General features: G+C 49.6%; 1 protein-coding gene across 1 annotated transcript; it reads right to left on the minus strand.

Annotated features, from left to right (window-relative positions):
- Positions 1-21,111: 21,111 nt before the first annotated feature.
- On the minus strand, positions 21,112-22,155 carry LOC141155465 (testis-specific serine/threonine-protein kinase 1-like). The gene has a single exon (XM_073642330.1). It carries the CDS (start codon positions 22,153-22,155, stop codon positions 21,112-21,114), a length of 1,044 nt encoding a protein of 347 aa, XP_073498431.1.
- Between the last annotated feature and the right edge of the window lie 383 nt (positions 22,156-22,538).

Here is a 22,538-nt window from a genome sequence, read left to right on the forward strand (position 1 = left end):
CTGTTACCTGCCTGCTAGCCTACCTGGAGGCTTCGCCGTCACGTGCTGTGACCACCTGCCATTCCAGAGACTCTCGCTTGCTCACCTGGGAGCACACATCTACCATCTGCCTGCTAGCCTACCTGGAGGCTCTGCCATCACAGGTCGTACCTACCCTTTACCCAGAGACTGCCCCGGTCACTTGCCGTGACCTCCTGCCCGTTCATCCAGAGACTGCCCCAGTCACTTGCCGTGACCTCCTGCCCGTTCATCCAGAGACTGCCCCGGTCACTTGCCGTGACCTCCTGCCCGTTCATCCAGAGACTGCCCCGGTCACTTGCCGTGACCTCCAGCCCGTTCACTCAGAGACTGTCCCGGTCACCTGCTGTGACTGCCTGCCCGTCTTCCCTGGTCGCCACCCGCTCCCTTACAAGGACCGCCCCCTTGTATAGTAGCTCAGAGGTTCCGCCTCCCAGACCCGTTACAGTTTGCTCGGGCCATGGAACCCGGTGGCACCCAAGCTCCCTCACTCTCGGACCTGTGTCATGAACTGTCCCGTCAGAGGTCCCAACAGGAGTCCATCCTGGGTCACCTGCGGAATGTCAATACTCGCCTGGACACTCTGACTGCTCCACCAGCAACCACCGCCAGAGCCATGACTCGCAATCCGGCAGCTCCGCTGCCCACCAATACTATGGTATCCTACCCCGGACCCCGGCTTTCTGCACCTCCTCGCTTCGGAGGCGACTCCGCTCAGGCTCGGGGCTTTATAAATCAGTGCACCCTGCACTTTGAACTCCTGTCCCACCAGTTTAACTCCGACCGGGCCAAAATTGCCTTCATCATGTCCCATCTCACCGGGGAGGCCCTGGCCTGGCTAAATCCTCTATGGGAGAGAGGAGACCCCCTGGTGTCCGACTTGCCTGCCTTTCTCACGGCTTTCCGGAAAGTCTTCGACGAACCTGGACGGAAGACCTCATCCGCATCTTCTCTGCTACGCCTCCGTCAGGGAAGTCTCACCGTGGGCCAATATGCCATACGGTTCCGTACCCTTGCCTCGGAGCTGGCCTGGGATAACGATGCTCTGGTATCTGTCTTCTGGGAGGGTCTGTCCGGCCGTATTAAAGATGAACTTGCCGGTCGAGACATTCCTACCACTCTCGATGACCTAATAACTCTTGCCACCCGGATTGACCTACGGTTCCAGGAGCGTGCCAAAGAAGTCACCCGTGAGAGGAGGTTTCCACGTCTAGCTCCTACTTTTCAGAAATCCGTCACTCCCTCCGTTTCTCCCCAGGTACACTCTCCTGAGCCTATGCAGGTCGACCAGACCAAGATGGTCAAAACCCGTCAGGACTTACGCCGTGCCGAGGGGAGCTGCTTCTACTGTGGCAGTAAGGAGCACCGGATCCGTACCTGCCCGGAGAGGTCGGGAAACGCCTGTGTCTAGGTTCGCTCAGAGAGGTCGACCTAGACAAGAATAAATCCTCTCCATCTCTGCTGCTGTCAGTCTCAATTATCTGCGGGGAGAAAAGTTATTTCGAACTAGTCCAACTTGACTCTGGAGCGGCCGGGAATCTTATTTCACAGGCCCTGGTAGAAAAATACCGCATTCCCACCAAACCTCTGGCTATACTGTAGCACCCTGAGGATTCGGCTGCTACAGGGGTATTGCACCTCAACCCAGAGGTGTGATATTCCACTCCGGGTAAGGATGGAGTGTGGAACTGAGCTAGTAGGCTGCATGCACTACATACATCCCATTTCCGGGGGACAGAACGACGGTACTCCCACCAGTATATGTGCAGGTACGACTGCGTCTGTCCTTGGCTGGAGTGGGAGGGGGGGTGGAACATCCCAGTAGTGTAGGGGCAGATAGGGGGAGCAGTCTGGGTAGTGCTAGGAGCTCATTGGGTGCTGGTCACCTGAGCTCACACATAGAGGGAGTATATAAGGTGGGCACCATCTTAGGACAGGGTCTTTTGCAGAGTGAGGTCAGTCTGTCAGAGTTGAGTCAGAGAAGCAGAGCAGAGGAGAAGAGCAGCTCCAAGGCCAAGAGAGAGAGAGGAGAAGGAAAGACCCAGAGGGGGAGAAAGAAGGAACTCCAAGAGCCCAAATTAGACCAGAGGGTGAAGAGTTGGCAACAGGGTACCGGATCCCAAGCTGGCAGAGGCTACAGCACACCTTAGCCAGGAACCGGAGGTCGTGGGCAGGATCGATCTGCCACGATCACCCACTAAATCCACCCGGAAGGCAGACCAGGAATAGGGTCAGGGAACCCAGAGACAAGGGTTTACCACCAAGAGGCCCGAGGGAGCCGGACATAGGTGGATCCCTGGTGGGGAAGGCCAGAGAAGAGGACAGGACAGAAAGGGAGCTCAGGACCACGCTCCAGAATCACCTGGGGGTTGGCCGAGTCCAGGACCTGGTGGACGCAGCACGGCTCGGGTGGTCACTTAAGGCCAGAGTGACCAGAACAACTGCAGTAAGTAAAAAACCCTGAACTGCACAGCCCGACTCTGAGTCTCATTTCCATCCTCGCTGCACCACCACAACCCCCATCCTCTGCAACTGACCCCCTGAGGCTATACCCCTCCCGTTGGGGGTTATACTACCTAAGCTGCACACACATCACCAGCCTCAGTGGACCCTGCTGCAGCGGCGGCCTTTTGACCGCAAATCAACGGGTGGCGTAGTCGACACAAAAGAACATCTAGAAACATCATAAGGACTGCCACACACTGAGCTTGACACCCTGGGCACGGACCGGGTCACAGCCACTCGGAGACTACAACCCCCATCTGATCCGGCTCCGGGTATCCCCAACAACACTGGCCCAGGGGGCGCGTCAACTTTGGCGTAGTCGGCAGGATAACGTGCCCGCAACAACCGGGTACTGCGTGCCTGAAGAAAAGTACACCGTTACCTCAAAAAGAAGTCTCCTGCCGGTTCCGGAGGGTCCCCGCCATCGGGCCCCATCACAGGTCGTTTCCCGCCGGTTGCCCGCCATCTGCAGCTTTTTCCCGCCATCCATGGAGTTTCCCGCCACTGGGAAGCGATTCCCGCCATTTCCGAAGATTTCCCGCCTTGGAAGAGCGGACGCCATTATGGGCGTGCCAGAGGGTGGCAAGAGGCCACCTCCCATCGTGGGCCAGGTCGAAGAATGGCGCCAAAAGCGGAAACCGCGCCCACCAACAGAGACTGTGATGCTGGAAGTGTCCATCAGCGTAAGAGAACTGCCCCTGGAACTGACAATCACAAAGTTGCCCCGGGACCACCCTCGATGTGGGCGGAGACAGAACAAGAGAACGAAGATGGGTGTCGCCTGGAGCAGTCTGGAGAGAGCGCACCCGGAGACAAGAAGTCTGGAGGAGAGTCCAGAGAGAACACACCCGGAGATGGAGGGAGAGGCAGGCAGCACCGACCCAGTGGTCAGGAGCCTGTTGCAGGTCGCCACTCCAGAAGGCCTGCTGGAGATCCTAGCACAGCTCCCCCGAGACCGGGAGTGTGCACAGACCGCGCTGGAGGGCCTCGCACGGAGGATGGCCCGGGTGCAGCGGGAGACGTTGGCGGAGTGGAGCCGAGAGATGGCCCAGCAGGCTGGAACCCGCCAGCGAAGCACGCCACCTGAGACGAGGAGACAGACCGCCTCTGAGGATGGCGCAGGAGGAATGAAGGCAGGAGACGGCGCCGAGAAAGGAGCTGAACGGACGGAGGCAGGTAAAGGGGACGTCTCTACCCCGAGCCGGGAAACCGCGTGCCTGCCCCAGCTCCCCGTCGCAGAGCCCGAAATTCCCCCTGCCGTGCCCGTCGCTGCATCGTCACCGTGCCAGACTAGGCCTCAAGCGGAAGCCGCGGCCGCGACCCCTGTGACGTCACACGCCTCGACCTCGAGCGTGGCCAAGCAGGAAATACCACCGGCCTGGTCGCAAGGCCTAGTACCTCCGGGCGCCGCAATACCAACAGCGCCCCCTACCTCCGCGGAGCCACCGGCCTGGTCGCAAGGCCGAGTAACCCAGGGCGCCGCCGTTCTTACGGTGCCCTTTGCCTTTAGGGTGCCCCAAGCCTGGTCGCAAGGCCTGGTTAATCCGGGCGCCGCTACCATCAACGCGCCCTCAACATCTAAAGTACCGCACCTGGGTGAAGACCTGTTTGCCCAGCATACGTGCCCGGATGGGCAGCCCTTTGTATGGCCCCAGGAGTACATTCAGCTGGAACTCCAGAGAGCAAGGCCCATGTGCGAGCCCCTGATTCCGGCTCCGAAGCCTGTAAAGAGGACCTCACCCCCGCTGGAAGAGGCACAGTTTGAGTGGGACCCCACCGGAGAAGACCTCATGGGGTTCACTCAGGAGACTCGGGCGGCCGCAGCAGAGCGTGCAGAGTGCTGCCGGCAGCAGCTCGAGGTCTTCGAGAGGGAGCGGAGAGAGAGGCGGGTCCGGGAACAGCAAGCGCAGATAAGGAGCGCGGAGCAGAAGAGCCGGACCAGGAGGAAACCCCGTGCAGCTCATGGTCCCCGTGCCACCGGGACTGTGATAAAATTCAATATGCAGCACGGATGGGGTTTTATTAGAGACCATCAGACCCCCGGCGACGTCTTTGTAACCCGCAGAGACGTAGAAAGCCATCTGCCGGAGGGACACAGAGGTCGTGACCTGTACGTAGGGGACGAGGTCACCTTCACCCGGCACAAGTGTGCCAAAGGACCCTACGCCCTCCATGTGCATCGCCTGACGGAGGAGGAGCTGCGGTGTGAGGAGGAGCAAGAGGACCCGGACGGGTCTGAAGAATCTAAAGAAGGAGCAGGAGGACGCCGTCGTTGAAGTACGGTAGAGAGAGACTGTACATAGTTACCCGTCAGGGTATAAGAACTGTTCTAGTTAAAATATAGTCCCCGTTGGGACCAGCCAATTGAACTGATGCCCGTGTGTCCCTAGTTCCTAATACCTGGCCGAGGACTGAGAGCGGCCATATTCCCCTTGTATATAGTTGCGCTTCCTAAAGCGCCCCCTACCGGTTTTATAGGAAACTGTTTTCTTCAAGAGAGACTGTCGCACTTTACCCGGTCACAAGTTGCACCGTGACCGGAGGAACCAGAAACAAGAATGTTTACTATGAAAAGTTTTATGCTGATGATATATATAATGTTTTATATGTTTATGATGTTTTTGAAAAAAAATTGTATGTTTGTGGATGTTTTTATTCTCTTACAGCCCGAGGACGTGCTGTGATTTACCAGGGGGGAATGTAGCACCCTGAGGATTCGGCTGCTACAGGGGTATTGCACCTCAACCCAGAGGTGTGATATTCCACTCCCGGGTAAGGATGGAGTGTGGAACTGAGCTAGTAGGCTGCATGCACTACATACATCCCATTTCCGGGGGACAGAACGACGGTACTCCCACCAGTATATGTGCAGGTACGACTGCGTCTGTCCTTGGCTGGAGTGGGAGGGGGGGTGGAACATCCCAGTAGTGTAGGGGCAGATAGGGGGAGCAGTCTGGGTAGTGCTAGGAGCTCATTGGGTGCTGGTCACCTGAGCTCACACATAGAGGGAGTATATAAGGTGGGCACCATCTTAGGACAGGGTCTTTTGCAGAGTGAGGTCAGTCTGTCAGAGTTGAGTCAGAGAAGCAGAGCAGAGGAGAAGAGCAGCTCCAAGGCCAAGAGAGAGAGAGGAGAAGGAAAGACCCAGAGGGGGAGAAAGAAGGAACTCCAAGAGCCCAAATTAGACCAGAGGGTGAAGAGTTGGCAACAGGGTACCGGATCCCAAGCTGGCAGAGGCTACAGCACACCTTAGCCAGGAACCGGAGGTCATGGGCAGGATCGATCTGCCACGATCACCCACTAAATCCACCCGGAAGGCAGACCAGGAATAGGGTCAGGGAACCCAGAGACAAGGGTTTACCACCAAGAGGCCCGAGGGAGCCGGACATAGGTGGATCCCTGGTGGGGAAGGCCAGAGAAGAGGACAGGACAGAAAGGGAGCTCAGGACCACGCTCCAGAATCACCTGGGGGTTGGCCGAGTCCAGGACCTGGTGGACGCAGCATGGCTCGGGTGGTCACTTAAGGCCAGAGTGACCAGAACAACTGCAGTAAGTAAAAAACCCTGAACTGCACAGCCCGACTCTGAGTCTCATTTCCATCCTCGCTGCACCACCACAACCCCCATCCTCTGCAACTGACCCCCTGAGGCTATACCCCTCCCGTTGGGGGTTATACTACCTAAGCTGCACACACATCACCAGCCTCAGTGGACCCTGCTGCAGCGGCGGCCTTTTGACCGCAAATCAACGGGTGGCGTAGTCGACACAAAAGAACATCTAGAAACATCATAAGGACTGCCACACACTGAGCTTGACACCCTGGGCACGGACCGGGTCACAGCCACTCGGAGACTACAACCCCCATCTGATCCGGCTCCGGGTATCCCCAACAACACTGGCCCAGGGGGCGCCTCAATACCATTATCTGTCGCTGCTGTGGATGGGGGCCTCTTACCACGTCCCATCCAACTCATCACCGAATCCGTAACTCTGCAGGTGGGAATGCTGCATTCTGAGAGCATCTCTTTTCATGTTCTGCCTGGACTCTCTCACGCCCTTTTACTAGGTCTACCTTGGCTCCAGAGACATGCACCCGTGCTTGACTGGCAGACCGGAGAAGTCCTTCGCTGGGGACAGGACTGTCATAAGACTTGTTTGGTTCCTGTTCATCCCGCCCGTCCTTCTCCTACCCCAACTAATCTACCTGGACTTCCGATTCCCTATTGGTCATTTGCTGATGTCTTTAATAAAAAGGAGGCAGAGACATTACCCCCTCATAGACCATGCGACTGTCCTATCGACCTGTTACCCGGTACTACGCCTCCCCGTGGGCGTATTTACCCATTGTCCGCTGCTGAGACCCGGTCGATGTCCGAATATATTGAGGAGAATTTGGCCAGGGGATTCATCCGGAAATCTACCTCCCCGGCGAGAGCAAGCTTCTTTTTCGTAAAAAAGAAGGACGGCTCTCTCCGTCCCTGTATAGACTATAGAGGCCTTAACCAGATCACGGTGAAGAATAAGTACCCCCTTCCGCTCATTCTAGAATTATTTGATCGTCTGAGGGGGGCTAGAATCTTCACCAAACTGGACCTCCGTGGGGCGTACAACCTGGTCCGTATCCGTCAAGGGGATGAATGGAAGACTGCATTTAACACCCGGGACGGCCACTATGAATATCTGGTAATGCCCTTTGGTCTCTGTAACGCTCCTGCCGTCTTTCAAGAGTTGGTCAATGACATCTTCCGGGACCTTCTCTACTCCTGCGTAGTGGTGTACCTGGACGACATCTTGGTCTTCTCTCCGGATCTCCAGACTCACCGGAGAGACGTTCGTCAGGTCCTGCTCAGGCTCAGGCAGAATCACCTCTTCGCTAAATATGAGAAGTGCCTCTTTGAGCAGACCTCGCTTCCGTTTTTGGGCTACATTATTTCTCAGACCGGCCTTCGAATGGATCCAGAGAAACTGTCTGCCATCGAGAAATGGCCCCGACCGGAGGGGTTGAAGGCCATTCAGCGGTTCCTGGGCTTCGCCAACTACTACCGCCTCTTCATACCGCACTTCTCTTCCCGGACTGCCCCAATTTCCGCGCTCACCCGTAAGGGCACTAATCCCAGAGAGTGGCCGCCCGAAGCAGAGGAGGCCTTTCTTTCCTTAAAACAGGCCTTCTCTTCCGCCCAGGTGCTGCATCGCCCAGATGGCAACAAGCAGTTCTTCCTGGAGGTTGACGCCTCCTCCTCTGGAGCCGGAGCGGTACTTACCCAAAAATCATCTTCCGGGAGAATGGTAACTTGTGGCTTCTTCTCCAAACTCTTCTCCTCTTCTGAGCGCAACTATTCCATAGGAGATCGAGAGTTATTGGCCATCAAGCTGGCATTGGAGGAGTGGCGTTACCTGCTCGAAGGGGCTCTTCACCCGGTAATAATTTACACTGACCACAAGAACTTGGCTTACCTCCAGCATGCCCAGAGACTTAACCCGCGCCAAGCTCGGTGGTCCTTGTTTTTTGCTCGCTTTGATTTTATTCTTCATTTTCGCCCGGCTGACAAAAACATCAAGGCGGACACCTTGTCACGATCCTTTCTGGTGTCTGATCTCGAGGAGGAACCGAAACACATCATCGATCCCGCCAGAGTAATGCAGGTGGCTCCCGTGAGTCTAAATCGTCTCCCTCCCGGTAAGACGTTCGTATCAGTACCTGATCGGGAGAAGATCCTACACTGGGGTCACTCGTCTAAACTAGCTGGCCACGCCGGTCAGAAAAAGACCCTCCAGCTTATTACCCGGCACTACTGGTGGCCTACCCTGCACAAGGACGTAATAGACTTTGTTTCTGCCTGTGTGTCCTGCGCCCGCAACAAGGTTCCGAGACATCTGCCAGCCGGTCGCCTCCTTCCGCTCCCAGTACCTGCTGCCCCCTGGCAGCATATAGCAATGGACTTTATAACTGATCTCCCCGTCTCTGCCGGTTGTACGGTCATTTGGGTGGTCGCTGACCGCTTTTCCAAGATGGCTCATTTCGTTCCCCTGCCAGGCCTCCCGTCTGCACCCGAGCTGGCTAAAGACTTTATCCGCCACATCTTCCGTCTTCATGGCCTGCCCCTCCACATCGTGTCGGATCGTGGGGTACAGTTCACCTCACGCTTCTGGAGAGCCACTTGTAAACTGCTAGACGTCACCCTGGACTTCTCCTCCGCTTACCACCCACAGTCTAATGGTCAAGTGGAGCGGATCAATCAGAACCTGACCAGTTACCTCCGGCACTTCGTTAATGCCCACCATTCAGACTGGGTGGATCTCCTGCCATGGGCCGAATTTTCTTACAACAATCACGAGAGCGAATCTTCCTCCAAATCCCCGTTTTTTGTTGTCTTCGGTCAGCATCCTCGGATCCCATTTCCCGTCTCCACCTCGGTGGACAATCCGGCTGCGGAATCTCTTGTTAACAAATTTTCCTCCATATGGGAGAGTACCCGATCCGCACTCCTTCTGTCATCCGAGCGTATGAAAAGACATGCTGACAAAAAACGTCTGGATCCTCCTCAATTCCGTCCAGGGGATAAGGTCTGGCTCTCGTCCAAGTATGTCCGGCTCAAGATTCCTTCCTATAAGTTAGGACCTCGGTTCATCGGTCCTCTGGAGGTCATCAGTCAGATCAACCCGGTGGCCTATAAATTGAAACTCCCGGCCAACTTGCGGATCCCTAACTCCTTCCATGTATCTCTCCTCAAACCTGTGGTACTTAACTCTTTTTCCAAGTCTACAGGTACGCCTCCTGCTCCGGTTTCCGCTGAAAACGAGTTTGAGGTAGAGAACATACTGGCCACCAAAAGGGTAAGAGGGAAGACCTTTTTTCTAGTAGATTGGAAGGGGTTTGGTCCTGAGGAGAGAACGTGGGAGCCCCGGGAGAACATCCATGCCCCTCTCATCCTAGCTAAATTTCTCTCTGGCCTAAAAAAGGGGGCCCTAAAGGGGGGGGTACTGTAGCGCCGGCGTCCCTGCCCTCTGCTAGGCAGGGACGCTGTTCCCCTCACCCCTCTGCTCCGAGCCCGGCGTCCTCCTCCCGCTCTGCTGGCAGCGCGCGCTCCTTCCCGGCCACTGTGCTTAGGGCGCGCGCGCGCTCCCTCCCTCTTAAAGGGGCCGCGCGCGCCGTCCTAAGGAGTCCCCGGCCAATGGCCGGAGGACTTCACCATATATAAGGCACCTCCTCCAAGATGGAGGTGCCCGAGCAATGTTGTTGCACTGTTCACTACTCTGCTTCAGCCCTCAGGTCCCGTTGCCAGTTACCTGCCAGATTCCTGCCAGTTTGCTGTCTGATTCCTGCCTGATATTCTGCTTACCTGCCTGCTAGCCTGAGGTCCGACGGTCTGCCTACCGACTCCTGTCAGTCTGTCTAAGGACCAGCTTGCCCGCTCACCTGGGAGCGCTCCTCTGCTACCTGCCTGCTAGCCTGAGGTCCGACGGTCTGCCCTCCAACTCCTGTCAGTCTGTCTATGGACCAGCTTGCCCGCTCACCTGGGAGCGCACATCTGCTACCTGCCTGCTAGCCTACCTGGAGGCTCCGCCGTCACGTGCTGTGACCACCTGCCATTCCAGAGACTCCTGCCCGCTCACCTGGGAGCGCACACCTGTTACCTGCCTGCTAGCCTACCTGGAGGCTCCGCCGTCACGTGCTGTGACCACCTGCCATTCCAGAGACTCTCTCTTGCTCACCTGGGAGCACACATCTACCATCTGCCTGCTAGCCTACCTGGAGGCTCTGCCATCACAGGTCGTACCTACCCTTTACCCAGAGACTGCCCCGGTCACTTGCCGTGACCTCCTGCCCGTTCATCCAGAGACTGCCCCGGTCACTTGCCGTGACCTCCAGCCCGTTCACTCAGAGACTGTCCCGGTCACCTGCTGTGACTGCCTGCCCGTCTTCCCTGGTCGCCACCCGCTCCCTTACAAGGACCGCCCCCTTGTATAGTAGCTCAGAGGTTCCGCCTCCCAGACCCGTTACATCCTGTACCAGACGCAGCAAAGCAACCGCACAGCATTATGGATCCTCCACCATGCTTAATTGTTGGTAAGGTGTTCTTTTCCTTATAAGCTTCATTACTCCGTCTGTAAACAAACTGTTGCTTTGCATTTCCAAAAAAGCTATATTTTTGTTTCATCTGTCCATAGAACAATTTCCCAGAAGGATTGTGGTTTGTCAAGGTATTCTTTGGCAAGGATCAGTTGTTCCTTTTTTATGTCTTTTCTTCAGCAATGGTTTCTTCCTTGGCCTTTTCCCATAAAGCTCTGCTTGGTTTCGTGTGCGTCATATGGTACTTGTTGAAACCATAACCTCAGACTGTCCTAGGTTGGCCTTCAGGTCTTTGGATGTTTAATGTGGTGTTTTTTTTCCACCATTTGCACCAACCTTCAAAGAAATCTCTTGTCAATTTTCCTCTTTCCCCCACGTCTAGGGAGGTTCTTGACGGTTCCATGCTTGTCAAACTTCTTAACATTGCGCACTATTGAAACTCGGATACCAAGGTCTTTGGAGAGGGCCTTATACTCTTTGGAAGTCTTGTGTTTGCTAATAATAGCAGTTCTGATGTTCTCAGACTGCTCTTTTGTCTTCACCATTGTGACAAAGGATCAGGGCCTACCATGTGGCTTTTTAAAACACGAAAATCATCATTCATTGGCTAATTTATGTCACATGGGCACTGACAATCACAAGTGAATCTCTTTTGTGATTTACCACAGGAGAGTCAAAATGTGTTTCCATACTAAATGAATGTAAAGGTGCCGATACCAGTGACAGCAGCTTTAGGGTTTTATATTTTTCCCTCCCATTGTTTTTTGTTGTAAATTATTATTTATCATTTGCTCTTTTGTATTTAACATGAGTCTCTATACAAAAAACTGTTTCACTTGATTCATCTATTTCAGGAGATATTCCACATTATGTCCTTACACTTCATGGTGCCAATAACGATCAGCAGAACTGTATACGCCTTGATGTTAATGAGTTCTGGCTATCTCTACCTCCCACAATTGATTGACAGTTTTCTACCTTTGCAAAGTGTAGGCAGAAAGCTGTCAATCAACAGCTGGTAGAGGGCAAAACAGAGCTCATTGCTGAGAGCATTAGCAGAACTGCAGCAGATAAAATAGTGATTTTTAGCAAAACTACAGCAAGAAGCCCAGTAAGTATCACACTGCTGTACTAAGGGACTTTGTCCGTACATTATGCTACTCAGACTGGGAAGCATAAATCCAGTGACAGCCTTCCTTTAAACACAATGTGACCAGAGTCTAACTAAGAATTCATTTTTTCCATCACATTATTTGTTGGCAAATTATATAATACTTTATTTCTTCCATTTGAGAGCACTTTATTAGTTTTATTCTGCTTGATGCCACAGCCATATTGTAGCAATAAGTCACTGTACCTTTTAAGACAAACCCACTAAAGTACATTATAAACTGTTACAGCTCCAAAAAGTAGAGTTTTTCATGGTTTAAGCCCTTATTACCAACTGAGGATATACAGTTATGCCATAGGCTGGCTTCCTGACTATGATGTGGGCTCAAGGCCTGAGCCTGCATCTTTCCTGGCTGATGATGGCTGTGATACTCGTGCATTATTTGCCTCTAACTGCTGCGAGTGGAGCAGAGCTAAATCTGCGGCTGTTAACCAGTTAAATGTTTGACAGCGGCATTTAGAGTACACTGGCAGGAGGGGTGTCATTCTATGTGCCCATGACAGCCAGTGATCTGCAGAAGACCCCTGTGCCTGTCATGACGGTGCTCCTGTGAACATCTTCTGGTTGGGGTTATTATTTATTATTATAGCGTCATTTATTCTATGGCACTTTACATGTGAAAAAGGGGTATACGTAGCAAAAACATTTACAATAATCTTGAACAAAATGAGTCAGCAACTGGTACAGGAGGAGCGAGGACCCTACCCGCGAGGGCTCACAGTCTACAAGGGATGGGTGAGGATACAGTAGGTTATGGTAGAGCTGGTCGTGCAGCAGTGGTTACTGCAGGTTTTAGGTTTGTCGGAAGGTTGGTGGGTGGGTCTTCAGGTTCCTTTTGAAGGTTTCAGGGGTACAGAGTTCCAGAGTAGGGGGGGATGCACGGGAGAAATCTTGTATACGATTGTGGGAAGAGGAGATGAGGGGAGTAGAGGAGGAGATCTTGTGAGGATCGGAGGTTGCGCGCAGGTAAGTACCAGGAGACTAGGTCACAGATGTATGGAGGAGTCGGGTTGTGGATGGCTTTCTGTGCCAAGGTTAGGGTCCTGAGCTTGAGTCTCTATGTAATGTGGAGCCAGAGAAGGGATTGACAGGGGGGAGGCTGGGGAGTAGCGGGGGGACAGGTGGATTAGTCGGGCAGCAGAGTTTAGGATAGATTGGAGGGGTGCGAGAGTCTTAGAAGGAAGGCCACAAAGCAGGAGGTTGCAGTAGTCGAGGCGGGAGATGATGAGGGCATGCACTAGTGTTTTGCAGAGTCTTTGCTGATGAATGTGCAGATTCAGGAGATATTTCTGAGTTGACATCGGCAGGAAGTGGAAAGAGCTTGGATATGTGGTTTGGAGGAGAGATCAGAGTACACGGTTACACTGAGGCAGCGAGCTTGTGTTACTGGGGAAAGTGGGCAATCATTAACTTGGATGGATAAGTCAGATGGGGGGGCTGAGTGAGACGGTGGAAAGATGATTAATTCAGTTTTAGCCATGTTAAGTTTTAGAAATCTAGCAGAGAAGAAGGATGAAATAACGGACAGACGTTGTGGGATTCTGGTTAGTAAGGAGGTGATATCGGGTCCAGAGAGGTAGATCTGTGTGTCATCTGCATAGAGGTGATACTGAAAGCCATGGGACTCTATGAGCTGTCCCAGGCCGAAGGTGTAGATGGAGAAGAGCAAGGGTCCTAGAACTGAACCTTGGGGGACACCGACAGATAGGGAGCAAGATGAGAGGAGGTGGTGTGTGAGTTGGAGACGCTGAATGTTCGGTCTGTTAGGTATGAAGCGATCCAAGATAGGGCCAAGTCTGTGATGCCAAGAGAAGAGAGTCTGTAGTAGAAGGGAATGGTCCACTGTGTCGAAGGCAAATGACAGGTCCAGGAGGAAGAGGACAGAGTAGTGGCGCTTGGATTTGGCAGTTAGTAGGTCGTTGGTGACTTTAGTCAGGGCAGTTTCGGTGGAGTGGTGCTGTCAGAAGCCAGATTGTAAGCGGTCAAAGAGGGAGCAGGAGGAGAGGTGGGAGAACAGTTCAAGGTGGACGTGTTGTTTCAGTAGTTTTGAGGCCTAGGGGAGGAGTGATATGGGGCGAGAGGTTCTTTAGTCAGGTTGGTATGCCAGAGTTGCCTATTGGTTGTGCAAGCTTTGGTATGTATTAGAGGGGTGACTGAATTGAGAGCTGCAGCTGTTGTGGTGTTATATAAAGCAGCAGCAACGTCTGCATCATGTAAGGAACTTATGTCTGAAAGAGAGAGGAGAGGTTCAGAGAATGAGTGTAGGTCAAGGTGTTTGAGATTTCTGCGAGGGTGTGCAAGTTTGTGGAGTGGGGTTTGTGGACTTGGAGAGGCGAGGGTAGAGAATGTAAGTAGGTTGTGATCAGAAAGAGGGAGAGGTGAGTTAGAGAGGTTAGATAGGGAACAGAGGCGGGTGAAGATGAGGTCCAGTGTGTGGCCGTGGAAGACCACTGAGCAAGGCCGAAGGATGAAGTGAGGGATAGAAGCTTAGAGACAGATGAGTGGTAAGTGTCAATGGGGATGTTGAAGTCGCCCATGATGATAGTGTTCATAGGAGACTGTAATTTTTCCTATATACCGCAGTGCTGTGGCATTACTGTATGTAGCACAAATGATTGTAGGTTCAAGTCTTCTAAAAGGACTAACATATAGTGAAAAGTTTGGTTTTTTTTTAAACTAAAAGTTTAAATCGCTCTCCTTTTGACCCATTAAAAATAAAGGACTAATGGGGGATGTATGTGGTGAGACGTGCCTTCCCTGTGCTCCTGTGGCACTTATCCTGAAAGGACAGTTTTGAGGTAGAGGAGTGGGCCAGCGATAGACTCACCAGCTGCCGGCGGGCAGCGGCACAGAGATGTGACTGGAGATGTGGCTGTGCGGCTGGAGCAGTTTGCATTCTCCAGTCCCCTGCTCAAGAGGTCAGTGTCTGCTACACTGGGGATGCGGGGAACACCTGGTGAGGGGTACCGATTTATGGCATTAGGAGGATTAGGAGTCTGAGTCCACTGAACTAGGAGCAATAATGGGCATAATGAATCTACTGCAGCATCTAAAGGGAAAAGTTGTATCCTTGAAGAGATTTCCCAGCCTTCCCTGCAAGACGTCCTCAATAGAACATAATATATTGGCGACAGTGAAATGAAAAATGACTGTACCAATAAGAAGAGATTCCAGCTCAGCTCATTAAAAATGTGTAATCTTTATTGATAATATGAAAACAGAAATGTAAAAAAAACAGGGCAAAGACCTCAAGAAAGAAGGGAAGAAAAAAAGACTACAATATGTAAAAAATTCTAAGTCTGGAACAGACTAGAGAAATTTAAATAAATCACTATGTAGAACACCGGTGTATCCCTAAAGTCACATAATGGCAGGGAATAGTATAATCTTGCTGGGCTGATATATGGGACAAACTATGCTGAACTGAAGACATAAAGCATGGGTCACCCCAGAACAGATCAAATAGGAACTAGGAAGAACCAAAATTAATCAATAAATTCCGTAAGTAAGGAAAGTATAGCACCAGTGATGATCTGTAGGGGTCTTTGCCCTGTTTTTTTTATATTTCTGTTTTTATATTATCAATAAAGATTATACCATTTTAATGAGCTGAGCTGGAATCTCTTCTTATTGGTACAGTCATTTTTCTCATTTCACTGTTGCCAATATATTGTTTTCTATGATTAATTGAAGTGTCTAGCATTTCCTTTTTTTGGACGTATTGTAATAATATGTCCTCAATGCAGCTACTAAATGCAAGTTTACCCTTAATACAGCTGGAAGACGCTCTCCCGCCAGTCCGCAGAGATATACTCATTCACACGCATGCAGTCGCACTGGTGATTGCCAAGGCTGATGACTTGGAAAACCATCAGAGACACAATTATATGAGACTGGTGGCAGAGGAGAGAGCTCACTAGGTCACCATGAGACCGGGCCCTGTGGGCGGAGGACCCCCCAAGCCTATTTTGATCAAAATCCTGCACTACAAGAACTGAGACATCATATTAAAGAAAGTTAGAGCAGGACATTATGCTCGGGGGACAGAAAGTCTTTTTTTCCAGACTTTTCAGTGCAAATGGTCTCAGTTTCTAAACTGCGCTTGCACTGGCCGCCGCGGCCATTTCGGGGGAATGTAAATTTCAATATGACACAAATTAAACAGTCAGTATTTAAAATAGTAGGCAGGTGATTGAAAGCACAGTGACCTGTCAGAAGGCACAGATAGGCATAGATGAATACATAATGAGAGCACCAGAGCACATGCATATCATTATGTCAGAAATGGAAGGAAAGACTGTAAAATAATCACTGGACGGATTTCATCACCCAAGGTATCATTTTACTCAGTGTAACGTCACCCACCTGACAGTGTATGTGGTTACTGAGCACAATCCTGCTGACAGCTGCGCTTTAATTCTACTATGCAAAATTTATAGTATTGTAACTGGTATTTATGGTGCAAATCTCTGTGTCACTTACTTCAACTTCTACTTTAGTGTGGCGTGTCTTCCCGCCAAGACACTAACAGAAACACAGCCCAAACATCATCAAACTTATGGTGTAAGTGGGGAGGCAAACTTCCCCCAAACACCCTTCTATACCGACTCACTGAAAGCATTTTTTACAAAGAGGAAAAAAAGAGTCATCATGACTAGAAAATTATACATATTTTAGAAATAAATTAATTAAAAAGAAAAGCACGATCCATCAAAATAAAGTGCAAAGTAACTAATGACAACACAGACCAGACCGTCCACAGCCCACAGTGTAAAGTGCTACCTGCTCATCGAGCTTGTGCAAAGTTGCAAAGAGTAGCACCTGAAATACCATAAAGGTAAGACAATACGCTCATAACCCCAGTCACCGAATGTCGAATAATCAAATACTTGCTGTTGAAGTCAAAATATCAGAAAGAAATATAATATATCTGTGACCCCAAGAGTTTGTTGAGGGTAGTAATCTTGCCAAAAATGGCAGGTTGGGGGCAGGCTGGCCAGACAGAGATCACAGTGATGTGCCCCGTGGCACAGTGGCAAGACAGACCAAACTATCCACAGCCCGCAATATAAGGTGCTACGTGCTCATTTAAGTTGTGCAAAGTTGCAAAATAGTAGCACCTAAAGTGCCATAAGGGTAAGATCATGCACTCGTACCCCTGATCCCCGGGAACAGATAGTCAAATAATTACTGCTGGGGTCAGCATGTCAAAAGAAATACACCTGTTGCTCTGAAGGCTTTTTAAGGGTGGTAATCTTACCAGTGCTTGCAGGCTGGGAACAGGCAAAGGTCACAGTGGCATACCCCAGTGTTTGCAGGCTGGGAACCGGCTGGTCAGACAAACGTCACAGTGGCATACCCCTTGCAGGCTGGGAACAGGCTGGTCAGGCAAAGGTCACAGTGGCATACCCCTTGCAGGCTGGGAACAGGCTGGTCAGGCAAAGGTCACAGTGGCATACCCCTTGCAGGCTGGGAACCGGCTGGTCAGATACTTAGCCACAAGCTGCTTAAACTTACGGCAGTATTCACTTGTAAACCTCAGTATTAACAATATATATCAGCCAATAGGAAAGACTTTTAAAATATACCCTTTATTAAATCCTTTAAAAATGATTAATTTTTGTACCTCCAATATCCAATATAAACAACTCATAACCCCTATCTCATCATAGGAATAACCCCCATGTAGTAGAGGGAGTCTACTTTTTTAAAGGCACTGTGTTTCTTAGTAAGGCTGGAAGTATCTTGTACTGACTCCCTCTACTACATGGGGATTATTCCTATGATGAGATAGGGGTTATGAGAACCAGCTGGTCAGACAAAGGTCACAGTGGCTTACCCCGACGCGCGCTTCGCGGCATCTAAGGCCGCTTTCTCAAGGGGCAGTTTTTCTTTTTAATGAATGACTAACAGAATGGTATATGGTGTTTCTTCATTCGCAGGTGCATGCAGCTAATGGTTAAAGCTTTGTTAGAGCCCCATCCTTACTGGTAAGGGCAGGTTTACAACATAAAGAGGGGGGGGGGGGTTATAGGTTTACAATTGGAAGATGGGAGGGTGGGTTTGGAATGCCTCTGCATAAAAATTTCAATTCTTATCAGTGCCGGGAGAACGGTAAACTCACAAGGATCATCTTCTTTGATGGGTGTTCTTAAAGATGAGTACTATGATTGACTTTATTTCTTGGAATATTCATGGGTTAAGCAACAATTCTAAAAGATTTGCATTCCTTAATTATATTAAAAGATTCAACTTCGCAATAATAGGGTCAGGAGACCCATCTAACAAACGACACTATCAATCAGATGCACAGATCCTGGATGGGGGTATACCTTATATTCATTTCATTCTAACTGCTCAAGGGGGGCTAGCCTAGTTGTATGTAAAAGTATCCCATTTATGCATATTGACTCATTTAAAGACCCTGACGGTAGATTTGTTGGGGTTAGATGTAAAATCTAGCACTTTGAATGTATCATTGTTGTAATCTATAGAGATAGGCAAACCCGAACAGTAAAGTTCGGGATTTTCAGGGTCGATACCAAACACCTAGTGTTTAGGCATGGACCCCGAGCATGAACTCCCTCAGGCTTGATTGATCCCACTTACTGCACCACCGCGTGAGAAAGTTTTCACGCAGCGCCTGTGCTGTGAGTTCACTGGGGTTCATCAATTGATGAACTCCTGTGAACTCTTTCACGGCAGCTCAGCACTACACACTGCCTGCGTGAGGGATATGGTTGTTTATTTTTGTTTTTTTTTGTTACAGGTGACAATGGCTTCTGGGATTAGGTTTTAGGCGAGTATAAATTTGCTTTTTCATTTATTTATTTTTTTACAGGGGACAATGGCTTCAGGGAATAGGCGTTATGTGAGTATAACGGTGTTTTTTATGATTAAATAAATGAGTCAAACCGTGTGGACTTTTATTTCAAATAAAGCTTTTTTTACATGTCGTGTGTTTATTTCCAAACTTTTACTATGGGGTTAGTAATGAGGGCATCTTATAGACATCTCTCCATTACTAACCTAGGCTTCATGTCAGCTGCCAATACTAGGCTGACATGAACCCCAACCCTATTCCCCACTTGCCACCGCACCAGGGCAAGTGGGAAGAGCAAGGCTAAGCGCAAGATTTGGCGCATCTTATTGATGTGCCATTTCTGAGGCAGCTGAGGGGTGATGTTATTAGCCTCGGAAGGGCCTAGTATCCATGGTCCTTTTCTGGCTATTAATATCAGCCCACAGATGTCTGGTTAGCCTTTGCTGGTTAGATTTTATAGGGGGACCCTACGTCAATTTTTTTCTGGGGTCCCCCTGTAAACTAGCCAGTAAACGCTAATCAAACAGCTGTGAGTAGTTATTAAGGGAGAAACTTGAGGAATTATTTGATGTCAATTCTGGTTTGGTCTCCAAAAATGTGGATTGGGACGATGTGAAGGCCTTTCTAAGGGGGGTACTGATCAGAGAGAGTAAACTGGTGAAAAATAATTGCAGAAAAGAGGTGTTGAATTGGAAAGTAAGGCCCGAGAAGCCGAAACATTGTTCACCCAGGATAATAATCTGGAGAATAGAATGGTTTGTAAAGAGGCACAAAAACAACTTGGAGCAATCTGACAACAAAAGGATGTTTTTAAGGCCACGGCCCCACTATCAGGGTTTGGTCAGTAATCGGCCACGAGTGGGAGATAAATGGAGAATTGGTGACTTGTTTCTATTCTACCTTTTCTCTGATTGTTCCTCACCTGGTTTTGGCTCCAACTCCTGAGAAAAAATACTGACCAAATACTGACCGAATACTGATAGTGGGGCCGTCAGTTTTATGAGGAGGGAGAAACTACTGGCTGCTTCCTAGCCAAAATGGCCAAGCCCAGAGAGACAATGCTATTATACACCGGATAAAAGATAGACAGGGAAGGATTAACAGCCAAACTCTTGACATTTTACAGACTCTACATAGGATTTTATACTAATTTGTATTCATCTGGGACGAAGTACTCGGGAGAAGCGCTGTGGACATGAATAGCGCTATAGAGATGAGCACAATAAGTACATTTGCTCCTGTGCAGTGAAAAGTTGATCATTGTAAAATCCGTGTGGGTTTCCCACCCTCAGAGCGCAGGTGATACCTTCTCTGATCTGGATACCGGACCCCTGTAAACTCCCAGCTTGACACATAGGATCATTGACTTCACCTAATCCCTTGCGATTTTACAGAACTCACAGAAAAGGCTTGTAGGGTGATTCTGGGTTGTGGACACCCTATGATGTATAACTACGCTGCACTAACATGTCTGTATAGCTGAGGGAGCGATGTGCTCATGGTGGTAAATTGTATACTGTGTAGACCAGTAGCAGCATCTTGGTTGGACTTACCCTTAAAGGGGTATTCCCATCTCAAGGGTCCAAATATGTAGTTGGTGTAATAATAATAATAATATTAGGAAATACCTCCAATTAGAAATGTAGTATAGTTCATCTGATTAGCTATTTCACTTACCCCATGTGCAGGCCATTGCAGTAGCTTAGGTATCCATGGTTATGACTGCTAATGGCAAACTGTCACTATATGAGTGGTCGGAATCATTGATACCTAAGCTACTGCAATGGCCTGCACATGGGGTAAGTGAAATAGCTAATCAGATGAACTATACTACATTTCTAATTGGAGGTATTTGCTAATATTATTACACCTGTTACATATTGGGATAGGATCTTGGAGATATGAATCCCCCTTTAAGCCATGATAGTGAACACCAGGTGGTCCTGCTTTGGTAAATAATGAGGAGATTCGTTGTTTGGTTGATCTGTGACATCGCTACACTTTAGGGTTTGCCTTTGTTCTTTTCAGTTTCCATTTTACCCATAGTAAAATATAATTCTCCTAAGCAGGGTCAGGTATTATGGATATCATGGCTTTAGGAAGCCGTATTGGGAAATTAAACTTTCCATTAAAGGATTTGTATCAAGATCGGATTGGTGATGACCTTCTGATCGCTGTTGTTCCACTGCTTGGACGTCATCAATTCAGAAAAGGAAGCTCTGCAGTGCCCACCTAAATGGAGCGGAGGATGTGCACCACCTTTTGGATTCATTGTCTATGGGAGATAGCCAAATACAGTTCCATAGACAATGAATTGAGTGACCGCACTATAGGGTCCATCTCTGGATGGAGGGTGGTCCCAGCAATTTCTCATCTGATCCTAAGAACAGGTGATATCTTGCTATCTGGTTTGTTCCCCTTTGGAAAACGACAACAAATATCAGGAAAACACATTTTGGCTTGAATTTTTATTAAGCTACATGGCATTGAGCAGATCACCTAATGGATTCACACTGAATCTTCCTACATTGCTGCATTGGATGCTCTTGTGTCTGATGCTGTCATCTCTTCATCTTCTTGCAGAAGACTTTCTTGGGCGTTTGCCGGCACAGATAAGTTCGGCATTGTTACAGAGTCCTCGGAAGCGTTATCTGGCTTTTTGGACTCTTGCTTGGAAACAGCAGTGGGGTCCGCAGGCTTCACGTCCTTTTTACATCCTGGGGTACTGCCTGATGCTTTAGCTTTTGAGATGGGTTGGAGCCATTTATGCTTCAGTATTTCATCGATGGTAAGACGTAGCCTTACATTTGGCTGAAGCATTCGGTAAATGATGTCTTGACATTCACTTGAAAAGCGTCTAGAGCTTGGGAAATCGATGTGCCGTTCCTTCTGTACACGTAACATCTTCTTTATGTTGGAGTCATCATAAGGCATTGAACCCGAGACCATGATAAACAGTATCACCCCAAGGCTCCAGATATCGCACACCTTGGGCTCATATGGTATTCCTTGTAAGATCTCCGGAGCAGCATAAGCTGCTGAGCCACAATATGTTTGACTGAGGGTCGACTTATGCTTCTCCTCTACACGTCTAGCAAAGCCAAAGTCTGAAACTTTAATGTTGAAGTCTTTATCCAATAGAATATTCTCACACTTAAGATCCCTGTGGACAATATCCAAATCATGGCAATACTTTACAGCTGTGGCAAGTTGATGAAACAGTTTGCGTGCCACATCTTCTGGCAATGCTCCTCTGTTCTTAATGAAGTCCAACAAATCACCTTGGGCACCCAACTCCATTACAATGTAGACTTTACCTGTGGAAGTCTCAAAGATTTCATATGTCTTTACGATATAAGGATGGTTCATGACGGTCAGGATCTCCATTTCACGAGGAAGGAACTTCCGCAAAAAATCTTGTGGAGCCTTTGTACGATCAATAATCTTCACCGCAACACAGCATTTCATGTGCTCGGAGAATGCGGCCATAACTTTGGCATATGAGCCTCGCCCTAAACCCATGCCAACTGTGTAGCCTTTCTTTTTCAGTATAGCAGCGTCATCCATGGTGAGGGCGGCCTGAGATGTTATCACACTGCATTGTAATTGCTGATTTTCCTACTGCTTGTATGTGTTCTACAGTATAGTGATGTCACAATGCCCTGTACTTGAATGACTTCACAATGCTGGCAAAAAGTAACACAAGCATATTGGGTGACATGGTGGCTCAGTGGTTAGCACCCCAGCCTTGCAGCACTGGGGTGAAAGTAAACTGTAACACAAGCATATTGGGTGACATGATGGCTCAGTGGTTAGCACCCTAGCCTTACAGCACTGGGGTGAAAGTAAACTGTAACACAAGCATATTGGGTGACATGGTGGCTCAGTGGTTAGCACCCTAGCCTTACAGCACTGGGGTGAAAGTAAACTGTAACACAAGCATATTGGGT

This window comes from Phyllobates terribilis, unplaced genomic scaffold, assembly GCF_046119375.1.
Source record: "Phyllobates terribilis strain yellow unplaced genomic scaffold, ASM4611937v1 Scaffold_7__3_contigs__length_470593459, whole genome shotgun sequence".
NCBI lineage: Eukaryota > Metazoa > Chordata > Amphibia > Anura > Dendrobatidae > Phyllobates > Phyllobates terribilis.